Genomic DNA, 17,121 nt, shown 5'->3' with positions numbered 1-17,121 from the left:
TCAGGGAAGGATTCATTCATTCATTCATCCATTAACTATGTATTTGAACTCCATCTGTATTTGGCATGGGGAAACAATAATCAGTCACTTTTTGTCTTTGAGGTATTATGGGGAGACAGACACTTAAATTATAAAACAGTGTCTTGAGTGCAGTGACAGAGATTTGTTGTGGGTAGTATGAAAATTGCAAGAAGGAATACCTAACCCAAGCTTGGTGTTCAAGGGACACTTTCTTGAGGAAGTGATGCCTTGCCTAAGACTGTATAAATGGCCATAGCAGGGCTGGTAGAGGAGGGAGAGCTTTTCAGGAAGGGGGCGGGGCAACATGAATAAGGACAAAAGAATAAGAAATAGCACGGATTATACCAGGAACTGCATGCAGTTTGGAATTGCTCAACCACAAAATGTAATACTGACACTCAAAGAGAAAAGCCTGGAAAGGTCAAGGCACATATCATAGAAGATCTTAAGTGGGCTTTTAATTAGAGGCAAAACAGCTTTGTGTTTTGAATAGATTATTGATTACTTTGTTGAGTGTGGATTTGAGGAGGGACAAGACTAAGAAACTTAAACAAGTTAGGAGGTTACTCGAGTGGGCCAGGTCCGAAGTGACACAGGCCTAGGTTAGGGCAGAGACAGAGGTTTAGAGAAGAGAGAGTGGATTTGAAAACGGTTCACAAGGTAAATTTCATCAGATTTGAGGACTGTGAGGAAGAAGGGAAGGGAGTGAGGAATGTCTCCCAGGTTTCTCGATGTGGTGGCTGTATAGATGGTGGTGCCATTAACAGAGAGGGAACCCACCATAGAAGAGAAGGAAGGCTGGGGAGCCCATGGGCATGTAGATGATATCTAACAGGCAGTGGCTATCAGATCCAATCCTCAGGGAAGAGTGCTGGGCTGACGTTATTTAAGAGTCACCAGCATATAAACAGCAGTTGAAATTTTAGGGCGAATGATACTGACTTCTCGGAAGTATTGTAGTGAATGAATAGAACAGTTAATCAAAGATGAAGTCCTGGGAATCAGCAAAGCTTAGTAGGTGGTAACAGGAAAGGGAGCCCACCAAGGAGAAGGAGTAGTCAAAGTGAGGGACAATTTAGAAAATTCAAAGTGAGAAGAATTTGATATTGTGGTGGCCAGGAGTACAGAGAGTGTTTGAAGGAGAGCACAGCATAACAAAGTTCTGGCAAAAAGGGGACTGAGAAACATCTATTGGATTCCACCATTAGTGAGTAATTGGTGATCTTAGAGTAGCCTTGGTGCTGTGGTAGAGGGGTGAAGGCAGGTTGCACTGAGTAGGATATCAATGGGGACTTTAATGAGAAAAAAAGCTGGTGATGAGTAGGACTGTAAGTCAAAGAAGATCTTTTAGAATGGGAGCCCTTCAAGCACGTATATCAGCAAACAACTTGTACCTTCTAAAAAGCAGCAATTAAGAATATAGCAAAGAGGAAAAGTAAGGCCTTAGGCATGGTAGGATCAAGGGCATAGGCAGAGGGATCCGTCTTAAGCCAAAAGGAGGCTCACTTTCTCTGAGAGAGGAAGGAAGATTGAGTGTCTATCAGTGAATAGACAAAGGGCTGATCAAAGAAGGGGTTAGAAGAGCTGAGAGACTGGATTAGTCTGGGTTTTTGGGGTTTTTTTTTTTTTGAGATGTAGTCTTGCTCTGTCCCCTCGGCTTTCCCTAGTAGCTGGGACTACAGGTACAAGCCACCATGCCCGGCTAATTTTTTATATTTTTAGTAAAGACAGGGTTTCACCGTGTTAGCCAAGATGATCTCAATCTCCTGACTTCATGTTCTGCCTACCTCAGCCTCCCAAAGTGCTGGTATTACAGGCATGAGCCACCATGCCCAGCCAAGACTGGACTAATCTTAAAGAAGATGGAGAAAAATGGACCAAAGATGATTTGCAGGAAACATCAGGACCCAGCTATACTGGGAGACCAGTTGGCCAGTTTGCAAAAGCTATGGTTTTCTTCTGTGGTTCTTAGGAACCTAATAGATACAGGATGAGAAAAGACAGCTTGAGAATTAAGGGGGGTTTTGCTGAGCTAGTAGAGCAAGAGCTGGGAGAAAGAGGGAGAGTATGTAAAGAAATTAGTAATCAGGAAGAGCAGTTTGAATCATCATCCGCTAGATGTGGGAAGGCAGGGTGGGAAGGATGCAAGGCTAAATTAGGATAGGGAAAATGGAAAGTTTGACATGCCAAAGAACTTTGTGATATAATGGTTAGAGTGGACATAAGTCCCAAGAGAGCTAGAAAGATGTAAGGCTGGGGTCAGAGAATGGGATGCTTAAAATTCTTAAGTGGATTTGTTCCAAGGGATTGCAGGAGCCAAGCAGTAGCACTAGTAGTAGGTATTTGGAGTAGAGTGGAGGTGAGAGTCACTGGAGGCATGGTAGCTGAATGGATTGCCTGCAAGGATTAGTGCAGAAGTTGGGGTGGAACAGTGGGTAGTGAGCTAAGTAAGAAAAGTCTTCATTTACCAAGGGATAGAAACCCAGACATCTATAAATAATAGTGAGAAGGAAGAGCTGATGATTGGGTACATGTTTGGCCTCCAAATAACGTGAGCTTTCATAGGAGGATGGTCTAGAAGCAGCAGAGGGGAGCCAGAAGAATGTCACTTCCACACCTTGGTTCCGGCCTCCAGCCCAGGGACGCATGAGTGAGGTGTGAAAGTATAGGAGGACTCCATTAGCAAAGCCTGCAATGAAAAAAGTCACCTCAGCAGAAAGAGTTTTCAGGAAGGCTGAGTTGTGGGAAGAAGCCTGTGGTGCCCTTACCCCTACCCTAAACCCAGCAAGGCAGCAAAATGGAATCTAAAGGGCTCTCAGGTAGAGGCAGAGCTGAGCGTTGATTCTAGCCTCAGCTGCCTTGCCTTGAGATTTGGGTCAGTCGTCTCACCTCTCAGGTCTTCCTCATATGCAGAATGTTCCTCATGTGCAAACTGGAGATGGTGACACCAACCTGGTCTTTCCACAGGAGTGTTAAAAGGATCAAATGAAAGAAGGGATATGGAATCATTTTGGAAACTAAATCGTTCCCCAGGTATGAGGGGAATTACTGTTATTTTTATCTTCCCCAAGGCCCTGTTTCTGAGAAAAGTACTTTGTGGATAGGCTGCCCTCCTGGTACTGGCCTCAAATGGTACTGTTGTCCCCTAAGCATCTCCCGCCTTCCTTGGAAACACACTATGAGTCTGTCTGCCAGGTCATTGCATAAATCTCTTTACAGCCTGATGGTCTTCATAACTCTATGAAAAGATTCATTTGGCTAGCCCTAGAATTGTTTGTCTTAAAGAATTTGGATGTTGAGTCTGTTTCCTCTCTTACTGCATTAACCACGATGATTAGGCATGAGCTTGTTAGTTGGCCTCTTGTGGATGTGCCTCACCTGCGTTAGTCATGCTCAGACTGAGACAACCACTCCTCGAAGAGCAAGTGTCAGCCATACACATTGAGGAGCGGTAGGTAGAGCTTTGCCGTAGGCTATCTGCAGAGGGAATAGGAAAAGACAGGGCAAGTCCTTCCCGTCTCTTTTCACTGAGTCCCCTCCCCTCTGAATGAAAGATAGTATGATGCCTCCTTCAAAGGCTATTTTAAAGATCAAATGAGTTGACAAAGGTGGTAGTTCTTTCTAATTTATAGAATATTGTTCATATATCAGGTCACTTTTTACCACTACCACCCTGGCAGTTCATGCCACAGTGTTCTCTTGCCTGGATTATCATAATGGCCCCTCTTTTTCTTTTTTTTTTTTTTAACAGTGTCTCTCACTCTGTCACCCAGGCTGGAGTCCAGTGGCTCAATCATGTCTCACTGCAGCCTCAACCTCCTGGGCTTACGCGATCTTCCTGTCAAGCTACCTTCTGAGTAGCTGAGACTATAGGCGCACATCATCACACCCAGCTAATTTTATGCAGAGACATCAAGTTTGGCCATGTTGCCTAGGCTGGTCTCAAACTCCTGGGCTCAAGCAATCTGCCCACCTCGGCCTCCCAAAGTACTGGGATTACAGGCATGAGCCACTGCATCTGCCCTAATAGCCTCCTTCTTAACTGGTCTCCCTTCTTCTATCCATGTGCCCTGAAGTCTGTTATTAACATAAACAATGAGAGTGATCCTGCTCATTGCAAGTTGGTTCATGTAACTCCGGTGCTCAAAACCTACCTATTTCACTCAGAAAAGCCAGTGGTTTTCTGTGGCATACAAGGTCCTCTGTTATCTTCACTGCCACTTCCCTCCTCTTCTTTAACACACACATCCATGCCTCTCAGTGTTATTTCATACCACTTTCTCCCTCATTCACTTTGTTCTGACACATTGGCCTTCCTGCTAAATCCTACATGTGCTGTTTGCTGTTCTGCCTCAAGGTCCTTGCTCAGATTTCACCATTTCAGAATGTCTCTCCTAACTACCATATAAATTAGCAACTTCCTACCACCTGCCCCCATGGAGTTTATATTCTAATGGGAATAGGCTGACAGACAAGCATATAAATATATAGTATTATAAATGTGGATCATCTTAGTCCATTAGAGCTGCTCTAACAAAGTACCATGAACTGGGCAGCTTATAAACAACAATTTAGTTCTCACAGTCTTGGAAACTGGGAAGTCCAAGATCAAGGCACTAGCAGATTTGGTGTCTGATGAGGACCTACTTCCTGGTTCACAGACAGCCACCTTCTCACTGAAACCTCGCATAGCCGAAGGGGCGAGGGAGCTCTCTGCAGCCTGTTCTGATGAGAGTACTAAACTCATTCGTGAGGGCTCTACCCAAATGTCCCACCTCCAAATATATATATCATGTATGTATGTATATATGATACCTAGCCTCTGATTAGAGGAATTAGCTAATGGTCCAAGAGGGACACATCCTTGCATATATACTCTCTCCCCATATTTTCTCTCTATTCTCTAGAGTCTCTCACTTGGTTCTTCTCTTAGCATCACAGTGTTTTTTGTTTGTTTGTTTGTGACAGAGTCTCACTCTGTTGCCCAGGCTTGAGTACAGTGGTACAATCTCAGCTCACCACAACCTCCACCTCCTGGGTTTAAGCAATTCTCCTGCCTCAGCCCCCCGAGTAGTTGGGATTACAGGCGGCCGCCTCCACGCTGAGCTCATTTTTGTATTTTTAGTAGAGCCAGAGTTTCACCATGTTGGCCAGGCTGGTCTTGAACTCCTGCCCACCTTAGCCTCCCAAAGTGCTGGGATTACAGGCGTAAGCCACCACGCCCCACCCACAGTGGACTTTTAAGACAGAGAGAAGTGACTGGTTCACAAAGCCCCCTCCAACTTTCCATCTACTAATACCTCCAAAAAGCCATAGGGATTTCTGTGACTAAGCAGCCCCTGTTGGCTTCTTCACCTTTGCAGAAGAAAGTTAAATATTTGGCCCTTCTACTTTATCAGATAGGTGGGAGGGTTGGGAGGTTGTCTGTTTATTATTTGTTTGTTTTTGAAACAGGGTCTTACTCTGTCACCCAAACTGGAATGCAGTGGCATGATCATAGTTCACTGTTAACCTTGAACTCCTGGGATCAAGCCATTCTCCCACCTCAGCCTCCAGAGTAGCTGGGACTATTGGTGCACACCACGATACCCAGCTGATTTTTGTACTTGTTTTATAGAGAAAGGGTCTCACAATATTGCCCAGGCTGGTCTCAAACTCCTGGCCTTAAGCGATCCTCCTGCCTTGGCTGTGCTAAGTGCTGGGATTACAGGTGTGAGCCACTGCACCCAGTGTATAGGTATGTGTTAGCTCTGCCACTTGGTAGTTTGTGACAAGGCACCTCTGGATGTTGTAGATACAGACATGAGCAAGGCAAGGACCCTGCCTCAGTAGAGACATAGTCTAGTTGGAGAGAAAGAAAAATTATCTGTGATCATTCACTTACCTAACAGATGTGTTTGAACAGTTACTGTGGCAGACCAGGCACTCCTTTACATGTCAGCAACGTAGCAGGGAACAAGAGAGAGCTTACATTGTATAGGGAGAAGACAGATAAAAAACATGAAATTATTGAGTCCATGAAATTATTTTAGATAACAATATGTACTGTGGGGAAAGAAAAAAAAAAAAAAAAAAAACTAGGGTAATTGGATTGAAAAGAACTGCGTGGGGAATTGAGTATTTTTACTAGGAGATCAGGGAAGGCCTCTCTATAGAATCAATATGTGAGGTAAGACCAAAATGATGAGAAGGAGTCAGGCCTGAAAAGGTTTTAGAAAAGAGCATTCCAGACAGAGGAAATTGCATGTCAAAGGACAAATACTTGACTTATTCAAGAAGCAGAAAGAAGGCTAGTGAGTTTGAGACACAGCAAGTGAGGGGTAAGTTGCGAGCAGGGGTTGTAGGGTGAAATGTGGCCAAAGGTAGGAAGGCTCAGCTGATGGACTACCTCATAGACCCTGGCAAGCACAGCAAGGAGCTCAGATTTCACTTCATGTGCAAAGGGAGGCCACTGCATTGAGTTTTTAGAGGGGGTTAACATGGTTCAATTACTGCTGTATTTTTTTTGTTGGTTTGTTTTGTTTTGTTCTGAGACAGGGTCTGGCTCTGTTACCCAGGCTGGACTTCAGTGGTGCTGTCACAGCTCACTGCAGCCTGGAACTCCTGGGCTCAAACAATCCTCCTGCCTCAGTCTTCTGAATAGCTAGGACTACAAGGATGTGCCACCACACCAGCTAATTTTTTTAAAAAATTTTGTAGAGATGGAGATCTTGCTTTGTTGCCCAAGGTGGTCTTGAATTCTTGGGCTCAAGCAGCCTCCCACTTCAGCATCCCAAAATGCTGGGATTATAGGCATGAGCCACATGTCCAGCCTAATTATTGCTTTTTAAAGGTTCCTTTACTGCTTCATGGAGAACAGAGATTATTAGCATGGTGTAATGAGGGGAAATGGGTACAGAAAGATCTGTAACCAAGAAGAATATACTAAATTCTTTGTGAGACCATTTATTTTAGGATTAGACCAGAAAAGTTTCATAAAGGAACTGATTCTTGAAGCCAAGACCTGCTTTTGGTTAAGTTGGAGCTTGTCCAAAGAAAATTAAAAATTGAAGGGAGAGAAGAGGACAAATTTCAAGCAGAGAGAATAAAACATATAAAAGATCTCTGACAGATGATGGTCAAAATACAGAGATCCCAAATCCCACAGGGGAAACGGGAGGAGTTATATCTGAATCAAGATGAAATCTCCAAGCAGAGCACTAAATTAACATTGAGATTCCTGGCAGCCAAAGCAAAAACTGTTTTCTGGCTAGGCGCGGTGGCTCATGCCTGTAATCCCAGCTTTGGGAGGCCAAGGCCAGCAGATCACTCGAGGTCAGGAGTTCGAGACCAGCCTGGCCAACGTGGTAAAACCCTGTCTCTACTAAATAGAAAAATTCATGCATGCCTGTAATCCCAGCTACTCAGTAGGCTGAGGCAGCCCAATCACTTGAACCTGGGAAACAGAAATTGCAGTGAGCTGAGATTGTGCCACTGCACTCCAGCCCCTGGGTGACAGATCAGGACTGTGTCTAAAACAAAACAAAACAAAACTGTTTTCTGCCTTAGTGTATCAGGCTGTAATGAGGTCACCTATTCAGGTCTTGGAAAAGAATCCAGGGCATTTTTGCCAACGTGCCAAGGATTTGTCTCTAATCTTACCTGGCTACCAGTGTCTCTAGAAATGGTCCCCCAGAGCCAAGGCAAAAACAGCCCCACTCACCAGGCCCCCCACAATGCTCAGATAGTCCCCTTACCATGTTGGTACCACTGTCTCAGGTTTGGGCTGAATCATAGCTTCCATGCAAAATTTCTTCTGGCCATTTCCAAAAATCAGATCTACCCTTTAAAAACAAAGATTTGATTTTCCCTTTGTGAAGAAATGCTTCCCTCCCTCGGCTAGCTCCAGTTCCTTGGCTCATGGTCTAGCACTGCTATGAGCATCACCTAGAAGGCCACTGAGATGTGCCAAGGAGAGGGTGGGGACTTACAAACTAGTCCCTGCCTGTTATGATGGGTGCCCTCCTGTCCTGCAGGGCCGGACCGATACCTGGAGAGCCGGGATGCCTCTCGACTGAGTGGCCGGGACCCCTCCTCATGGACAGTCGAGGATGTGATGCAGTTTGTCCGGGAAACTGATCCTCAGCTTGGACCCCATGCTGACCTCTTTCGCAAACACGTAGGTGCCCCTGCCTGACCTCTCATTAGGAATATGTGTGGAGAGCCTCACCTGGCAGGGCAGTAGGAGATGTTTGGGGAGGAAGGATGCTTAGAGACAAAGGGTGAGGAGAGTAGGTAGGCTTCAGCATCACAGAAGGTGAACTGGACCCCATGTGGCTGGCACTTCCCAGGATGGCCTGTAATGAGAACCTGGGGTGGTCGGACCAACCAGGACTCTGATGGCACCTCCCCTCCACTTCTGCCCACCTCCCACTCCCCAGGAGATCGATGGCAAGGCCCTGCTGCTGCTACGCAGTGACATGATGATGAAGTACATGGGCCTGAAGCTGGGGCCTGCGCTCAAGCTCTCCTACCACATTGACCGGCTGAAACAGGGCAAGTTCTGAACCAGGAGAGGCAGCCTAGACAACCAAGGGGTCAGCAGGAGGGGGCAGTCTTCTAGGAATGAGGGGCATCAGCCCACCCCAGGCACTTCATTGGGGTTCCAGGGCACCTCAGGACTCCAAGAGGCTGTGTGGAGCCACCACTCCTAGCTACAGCTGCCATGATATGTCCTTCCATGAAGGACCAAAGAGGGAGAGTGTAGGGCCCAGGGCTAGTGCTGCTTTTCCCTCCCCTCAGCTCTGCCAGGGCTCCAGGGTCCCCTCTATTTATTTCTCAAGCCTGGCCGGCCTATCACCAGTTTAGACTGAATGCCTTTCAAGTGATGGAGGAAAAGGCCAGCTCTGCCCTGGTCTTGGTGTGGCACCCCATCGCCCCACAGCTCCTACCTTCTCACCAGATTTCCCTGAATCCAAACTCATGGTGCAAACCCCTGCCTTTTTTAAAAAAAAAATCTTATTCTTAATTTATTGTTTCTGGCACTTGGGCAAACCCTTTAGTTATTACTCCTCCCACACTAGACACTGGGTTTCGGGAGGAGGGAGATTGCCCTGCCCTGGTCCCAGAGAGGCCGTCTCCAGATAGGTGTGGCCCCTCTTCAGAGGACACTATGCTAGGGCATTTTCTCTTTGAAGTGGAGAGACCCATAAGGCCTTGACCACATCACTCCATATGGGAAGGAGAAGGGTTCCTGTCCTCTTCTCTTCCTGGGGCCCTTTTGTAGCCCCAGGCCTCATCTGTGGGAAGAGAGTCCCTGCCCATACTGCCCCCACCACAGTTCTGGCCAGAACTGCAGTTGAAGATCAGGCTGGATGATCTTAGGCCAAGAAGGTCCTAAGGTAGATGCGAGGGCAGGTTTTCCAGGCTGGAGACAGTTCCATTCACTCTGCTGTCCATATGCTTCCTTGTAAGCAAGTCAGCAGCATAGCTACTCACGCTGCCATCTGGACTTATTTTATGTCAATCTGTTTATAAATAAAAACCAATATAGATACCACTGTCTTTTTAATCAATTAACAGCCAAATCACTATGCATTCATTGGACCAGTCATTCCCCTTCTCTTGGTCTTAATTTGCTCACATATAAAACAAGGTCGGGCTCATGCCTGTAATCCCAACACTTTGGGAAGCCAAAGCAGGAGAATCTCTTGAGCTCAGGAGTTTGAGACCAGCCTGAGCAACATGATGAAACCCCAGGTCTACAAAAAAAAAAAAAATACAAAAATTATCCTGGTGTGGTGGCACACACCTATAGTCCCAACTGCTTACTGCTGCCTCACCCCTAGGAAACAAACAGTAACATCTTCAGAAAGGCTGCTCACAAGGAAGGCAGCTTCTCTACACTATCAAACAGCTTCCTTGGTTGAAGCATCTAACTCTGGCCCTATCCTTACTGCCCCCAGTCGGGGCTTCCTGAAGCAGTGTGGGAAAGTGCTGCTGGCCTTCTGCAGAATGACGAGCACTGGTCAGTCCTGCGCTAATAAAGGCTGCGCGTCCCCCATGTCTTCGTTTCTCAAACAGTAGGTAACAACCTCATCTTTCCGAAGAGATAGCTATGCTTGACCGATTTTTCAGGGCTCTTCTGAACAGCAGCCTCTGTCTGTAGCACAGAGAAGGGCCTGGCATCAGGGGGGCCCTGGAGCCCACCATGTGCCTCCTGCTCCATCTTGGGAGCAGCTGGGCCTGTCAGCACTCGGTCAAGCCTGGGATTGGTGACTAAAGAGGGAGGTGTGGAAGTGTTAGGCAGCAGTGCTGAAAGAGGTGGCAATGGGTACCCTACATGGGCACTGGGGCCTGGAGAGACCACAGAATGAGGAAGTATCTCCAGCTCTCAAATTCTGGAAGCTGTCAGAGAGAGGGAGTCCCACAGCCAAGCTGCATGGGGGTGGGCCTCTGGGTCTGCTTCCAATGTGTGGTGAGGCCCACAGGGAGCTGAGAAGGAGTTTTCCTGTCTGATTTCCCACACCTGGCCTGCCTGTGGCTGGTCAAGAAGGCATTGTTGAGCCTCATGAGATCACAGAGATAGCTGTGCAGGCCCCGCCCACTTCCTATAACCCTGGTTCTGGCTGGGTTTGTTACTGTTACTGTTTGTTTCCTTGGAGGCTGTGCCAAGCCTCCAAGGGCCCTGAGAGCTATCGGCCAGGGGTCGGGGTACTGTGGGAGCTCAGGGCAGGCACCTCCCATGCTCCCACCGGAGCCACTAGGACATAAAGCTCATAGCATAGGCCTCTCCACTCCTTGTCCTGTTTGACCTGAATGCCCCCAGGCTGACTGCCTCAAGGATTCCATCTGAGAAGATGCAACCTGGGTGTGTGGGGAGCAGTAGAGGGTCTGGTGTTAAACATATGTGCACAGCTCAGGACAGAGGCTCCCTGGACTTGGGGCGGGGGGTGACCAGGTCACAACTCTAACCCTCATTCTGCCCCTCCTGACTTCTGCTCTCTAAACCAAACATGGAAGACAGTCTAGACTAGGAGTTCTTAGGGTCTAGGAGCCCCTTTAAGTGATAGGTTTATATGCAAAGGCCATTTTTCTGAGAGCCCATAGCCTTCTTTCATCGGTATGTCAAAAATCATGAGAATCTCTGCTCTGAAAGCCTCTGCCCCACCACTGCCTAGTGTTCTGGTCCCTTCTGCCACTCTGGGCAGATCCCCTCAGGCTCCCCACAGGCTCTGTGTCTGGCTCAGTCTGCCTGACTCCGCTTTCCCATCTTAGGCCTCATACAGGTAGGCAGGCCCTTTCCTGCTTGCCTTCTGCCCTCCCACTCTCTCTGGCCCTGCCCAGCCTCTGCCAGTCTATGTGTCTCCCAGGAGCCGGGATACTCCCTGAGTCCTCTGGGAGCCCCTAAGCCACACTGAGAACCCAGACCCTGGGAGGAGCAGCCAGCAGTGAGGAATCCTGGAATCCCTTCCCAGGGAGAGCCTTCCCATGACCTCCAGGAAGCGATCAGTGCAAACACAGGTGTCAGCGTCCCTGCTGGAGTACTGGGATGAGGAGTCCCTGCCGGAGCTCCCTGTGGAGCCATCCCTGACGGAATACTCCGACCTCGAAGAGGCTCCCTCGGCACACACTCTCTATGTGGGCCATCTAAACCCCCAGTTCTCAGTGCCAGTGCTCGCCTGCCTGCTGCGAGATGCCCTGGAGCGGCTGGAGCTGCCAGTGGCACGGGAGCACATCGAGGTGGTAAGGCGGCCACGGAAGGCCTATGCACTGGTGCAGGTGACTGTCCGCAGGGACACCCTGGCCTCCCTCCCCTGGCGCCTGCGGACAGCCATGGAGGAGCACCTAATCCTCAAGGAGCTGGCAGCCCGTGGAAAGGAGCTGCTATTGAGTGAGGCTCAGGGGCCCTTCAGCCACAGAGACGTAAGTAGGACTTTTCCCAAGCAAGCTCCAAAGCCTCACCCCCAGGGAGAGACCCCCGGGTGGTAGTGGCCTGCAGAGTTGGGGCAGAGGGGTATCTCTGAGGAAGCAGGGACAAATCTGCAAACTTGGGGGCTGCTACTCAAATGACCATGGCTTGTGGCTGGTACTGCCAGCTTTCTCCCAGAAAGACACTGGCGCTCAGTTTGCCTCTAGCCCAATGCTTGCTTCGTGAAGAAAGGCTGTGGGGCGGCCCCCTCCTTGGGTCCTTTTGCATTCCAGCCTCTGGGCCTGGGAGACCCTAGAAGACACAGGGCCCTTGGCCCACCTCACTTTTTCAGTTGACAAACATGAACACCCACTCTGTGCCAGGACTAAGGCAGGGATGAGACCCAGCCCGACCCCCAAGGAGACCTGCATCTGTGGGCAGAGCCGAACAGCCACCCACAGAGCTGCGAGGTAGCTGCGCTCAGAGCTATGAGAGGACATAGGAAGGAACACCCTGCTCTCTGGGGACAGATTCACAGGGGAAGTGAAATCCAGGCTGGGACTTAGGGAGTTGGACAGATACCTGAGGAGGAGGACATTCCAGGCAAGGGACACAGAACATGCAGAGGGAACCTGGGGGCTTAGAGGGAGTGTCGTATCTGCAGAAGGGCAAGGCATTTGGTGTCCCTGGAGCTCCTGCTAAAGGCTGCAGGGGGTGTTACAGAAGGAAGTTGGGCCGTAAAGTAGGGCAGGGCCAGGTCACCAACACTATAGGCCAAAGCTAGGCTAAAGAGCTGGCTTTACTGGGACATGGGAAGTTAGGGTGGGTCCGTCCATGAGACAGTGATCTTGGGTTTTTTTTTCTTTTAGTGTGAAAACTATTGCAGAACTAAAAGGCTCTGTGGCTTACATTTCAACTCAATTTCATATCTGTATGAAGTTTAAGTTTTTTTTTTTGAGACGGAGTCCTGCTCTGTTGTCAGGCTGGAATGCAGTGGTGCAATCTTGGCTCACTGCAACCTCTGCCTTCCAGGTTCAAGCGATACTCCTGCCTCAGCCTCCCAAGTAGCTGGGACTACAGGCGTGCACCATCATGCCTGACTAGTTTTCTGTATTTTAGTAGAGACGGGGTTATGCCATATTGACCAGGATGGTCTCGACTGCCTGACCTCATGATCTACCCACCTCGGGCCTCCCAAAGTGCTGGGATTACAGGCATGAGCCATTGCACCCGGCCAGTTTATCCTGTTTCTCAGACTGATAAATTCATCTTCTCTGGGGAGCTGCAGGGCTGGTAGTGAGGTTTCCTGGTCTCCTCACCCCAGCCCATGCTCATGAAGTAACAATCTGCCTAGAAGTTAGCATCACTAAAGAGGGTCAACAGGAAAGGGTGAGCGTGGAAGAAGGGAGGTTGGGCTGGGGCTGGCTGGGGCTGGCTGGGGAGGCCCAGACTAGAAATGGCCCCGAGAAGGCTCACACCAAGCCCTGGGGCAGAGCAGAAACCACAAAAAGGGACTCAGGCACAGAAGGAGGTGGAGATTAGGGTAGACTTGTCAATGGCCCAAAAAGTAGTGAGCAAAGGTTTGAGATCAGGAAGTGGGTGGGGTGTCTGGGAGTCCCTCTCCATTCAGGGTCCTGCAGCTCTGTCACAGGGTGCTGAGTTATCTGTTAGAATGATCTGGCTCTGGGCCTTAGGGGCCTATCTGCAACCCAAGTAAGAAAAAATTGGCCCACACGTGTCCCAGCACTCAGCCCTGGGAAGCAGAAATCTCTTCCTCACCAGGCATCCCATAGCTCACCTGGGAAGAGCCCAACTCGGCGGAGGAAGGAGTGCCAGCTAGAACCCTCGATCCAGCAGGGTTTCCTGCCTCGGCTGCAGGAAGGTGGGCACAACTGGGCCACTCGGCCTGGTGAGGGACATCAGGATGGCCATGAGAGTTGAGCCACAGCAGGGGCCTGACTGGGGGTTCTTGCAGTCCTTCTCAAGGTCGGGGCTCTCATTTTCTTTCTGGACCATACACTCATTCTTGACTCTCACCCAGGGGGAGGAAGACAGTGGCCTGAACCCTGGCCCTAGCCCTAACCCAGGCTCTGGTGTTCCGCTGCCCACCTGGCCTACACACAAGCTGCCTGATAGGCCCCAGGCCTGGCAGCATCAGAGCTGCCACACCCGGCCCAGTGGCGTGTGCTCCGACAGTGCCATAGTGCACCAGGAGATCGTGGGCAAGGAGCAGCTCTTCCAAGGTGCTTTCCTGGGCAGCGAGACCCGCAACATGGAGTTCAAGCGGGGCAGCGGCGAGTACCTAAGCCTGGCCTTCAAGCACCACGTGCGGCGCTATGTGTGCGCCTTCCTCAACAGCGAGGGCGGCAGCCTGCTTGTGGGAGTAGAGGACAGCGGCCTGGTGCAGGGCATCCACTGTGGCCACCGCGATGAGGACCGCATGCGGCTGCTGGTGGACTCCATCCTGCAGGGCTTCAAGCCCCAGGTCTTTCCTGACGCCTACACCCTCACCTTCATCCCTGTGATCAGTACCTCGGAGACCAGCGTCCCCCTCAAGGTGAGCCTGCAGGACATGAGGGCCTCTGGGCCTGTCACCTGTCATCACTCAAGACGATGGCCTGCGCTCCTCTGCCAGGCAGTGCTGGGGCAGGGACAGGACTGGGGACCACAGGAGAAGAGGCTGGGGATGCCCCCACGCCAGCCCTGCCAGGCTGCCCTAAGGAAGCAATGAGCAATGTTGAGCAGCCTGGCAGGAAGGGGACTGCCAACCGTGAGGGGCAGTGCCTCCAGAGCTGACGTTGCCCCTACCAAGGTGATCCGCCTGACTGTGCAAACCCCCAAGGCCCAGGGCGAGCCGCAGCTCTACCAGACAGACCAGGGGGAGGTGTTTCTGCGGCGTGACGGGAGCATCCAGGGCCCACTGTCCGTCAACGCCATCCAGGAGTGGTGCAGGCAGGTACAGAGCTGAGGCCAGTGGGCAGGGCACGGTGGGGTGGAGCTGACCCCAGGCCCCTTAGCCACCCACTGAGCAACCCAGGGCAAGCCACCATGGTTCCCTGGGCCCTGCATCACCTTGTTTAACCCAAGGGGTTAGATTAAAATCACACCACATCCCGTCCTCCACGGTTAGGTGGCCGGTGGGGAGGGAGAGGCCTATGCCCTCTCCTTTTAAAAAATCTATGCAGTAACTTCCTTTCATGGGTGCCTGAAACCCCTTACCTCCTACTTGGGCAGTTAACACACCCGATCTTGAGTGGCTGAGGGAGCAGGGAGACTGGAATGTTGAGAAGTCACCAGAAAACTCCAAGGACTGTTCACTGCATTTTAGGGGAGACCCTAAAGAAAAGGGGTGGAGGGGTGTTGGACAGTTTCAAGGAAGAGCTTTTTCAAGAGGGAAGCAGGGGAGAGCGGAGGACAAGGGGCCGACAGTGAGGTGGGACATGGCCTGCCGACACAGAGGAGGCCCCCTTCCAGGGTCAGTAGCCAGCAGCTTCCCTCAGACTGATGTGGTCAAAGGTGGCAGCAGGCCAAGGGGCCTGACTTCCCCTCTAGCTGAGAAGGCTCCCAGGCTCCCCGGGCTTTGCCTTCCTCCCTCAGTTTGGCCCCAGATGGAAGATGGACAGGCTTGAGACCATGCGGGCTTGGCCACGTGCCTCTCCCATGTCCCCTCAGAGGTGGCTGGTGGAGCTGGGCAAGCTGGAGGAGAAGGTGAAGGCGCTGATGATGGAGAAAGAGCAGCTCCAGGAGCAGCTGCAGCAGCGCGGGCCAGTGTCTTGCACCTGCTGTGTCTTGTGAGGGCCTGGGAAGCAGCAGGACCACCCGATGCTCTCCACCCAAGATGCAGGGGTTTCCCATTTGAGCCTAAGGCCGACCAATAAAGCCCATGCGGGCCACTGAGACGTGGAAAGGGGCTTCTTCAACATGGCACATGAGCAGGCGCCCGTGTGGCTTCAACCCTGACAGACCCCAGTGTGTGTAGCTAAGAAATTGCTCTCAGCCCTGTCCCCAAGAAACCTTACTTTCAGAAAGAAGGTGTTCCCCTAAGGCTGAGCTATAAGAGTTCCAGAGCTCCCCCTAGGACTGAGCTATAAGAGATTGTCCCAAAACAAACAAACAAACAAACAAAAAAAAAAAAACCCACTGCTTCACTTGACTAGCCTTAAAAAAAAAAAAAAAAAAAAAAAGATTGTCCCTCTCCCTAAAACACTCATTTGGCCCAGGTTGAGGTCTGTGACTCCAGTTGGCTAGACAGTGCCAGAGAGGAATTGGTTGTCTCAGGAAAGCCCCTCACAAATGGCAAGGCATATTTGATGACTGTGGTTACAGGGCAAGAGGCCACCATGCAGCCCCCACCCCTGACTTGCTGGAACTTGTGACTGTCAAAGCTCCATAATAAATTACATGCACCTGGGACAAGAATGGTTCTTTCTAGGACACTTGGTCAGCCAGTCAGACGCTGCAGGGTCATGAGTTCCATGCCCAGCCCACCTCTGTCCAGGAGGCAGAGGACAGACATGCGAGGGCAGGAAGCCCAGCCCCTCAGGTTCCAGGCCAGCTCTGTCTTGAAGACCAGGTGCCGTAGGGCAAAGTGCTGTGCCTCTGTGCTTCAGTTCTTCATCTATAAGACAGTGACAATGGCTAGGGGCAGGGGCATTTTGTCACCATCAGGCCAATGCCCTGTGTCTATGCCAGCTGTGGCACAGGGCAACACCTCACACTAACACCTCACATTTAGCATGGTAACTGGACCATGGAAGGTGCTCAGAAAATGCCACTCCTCTACCTTCTTAACACATTTGCGAAGTTTCAGTTCCTCTCCAAGATCCCTCTGGCCCAGTAAGGCCATTAGCTTTAAAAAAAAAAAAAAAAAAAAAAAAAAAAGCAGACCCCTCGGGCCACTGGAGGCTTGCTGCCTCTGGCTGTTTCTCCTGCTGTCTCCACCAGCCAAATCAGACTGTAAAGCCAGAGTCTCATCACATTCATACCATGTCTGCGCCCACAGCCCTCCAAATTCTCCACTTCAAGAGCAAAGCCCAAATGATGGCCTACATGGTTCTCCATGACCTAGCCCACCTGACCTCAATGTCTTCCGCCCCTGCACAAGCCACTTCAGCCACGCCTACCACGTGCACTGCTGCCTCGAGGCCTCTGCACTAGAAAGCTGCCTGTTTCCTTTCCTCTCCACCTTCAAGTCCATGCTCAGTTTTCCC

General features: G+C 50.4%; 2 protein-coding genes across 26 annotated transcripts in view; both read left to right on the top strand.

Annotated features, from left to right (window-relative positions):
• Positions 1–9,556, top strand: part of SCMH1 (Scm polycomb group protein homolog 1) — a 232,838-nt gene extending 223,282 nt beyond the window's left edge. For 14 of the 23 annotated variants that reach the window (XR_013519965.1, XM_078331396.1, XM_035251035.3 and 11 more), the window contains 3 exons: positions 2,989–3,054; positions 8,037–8,179; positions 8,442–9,556. Coding sequence is in view for 20 of the 23 variants with exons in the window: in XM_078331396.1 (XP_078187522.1) it covers positions 2,989–3,054; positions 8,037–8,179; positions 8,442–8,567 (335 nt within the window). In the remaining 3 variants the exon portion in view is untranslated. Of the gene's footprint in view, positions 1–2,934; positions 3,055–8,036; positions 8,180–8,441 lie in introns of all 23 variants that reach the window. The other 9 variants (XM_078331399.1, XM_035251026.3, XM_078331392.1 and 6 more) reach the window with 3 other exon arrangements.
• Positions 9,557–11,170: 1,614 nt separating this feature from the next.
• Positions 11,171–15,843, top strand: SLFNL1 (schlafen like 1). Of its 3 annotated transcripts, XM_078331407.1 has the most exons (5): positions 11,171–11,288; positions 11,373–11,925; positions 13,953–14,468; positions 14,724–14,867; positions 15,509–15,843. In XM_078331407.1, the coding sequence occupies exons 2-5, from the start codon at positions 11,491–11,493 to the stop codon at positions 15,704–15,706; spliced, it is 1,293 nt and encodes a 430-aa protein (XP_078187533.1). In that variant the 5' UTR covers positions 11,171–11,288; positions 11,373–11,490; the 3' UTR covers positions 15,707–15,843. The 3 variants fall into 3 exon arrangements, with proteins under 3 accessions (XP_078187533.1, XP_035106929.3, XP_035106928.3); XM_035251038.3 differs by lacking the exon at positions 11,171–11,288 and having other exon boundaries at positions 11,352–11,925; positions 15,584–15,843; XM_035251037.3 differs by lacking the exon at positions 11,171–11,288 and having other exon boundaries at positions 11,352–11,925.
• Positions 15,844–17,121: the final 1,278 nt, after the last annotated feature.

The sequence above is a fragment of the Callithrix jacchus genome, chromosome 7 (assembly GCF_049354715.1).
Source record: "Callithrix jacchus isolate 240 chromosome 7, calJac240_pri, whole genome shotgun sequence".
Classification (NCBI taxonomy): Eukaryota; Metazoa; Chordata; class Mammalia; order Primates; family Cebidae; genus Callithrix; species Callithrix jacchus.
This window is presented reverse-complemented; position numbering and strand designations above follow the sequence as displayed.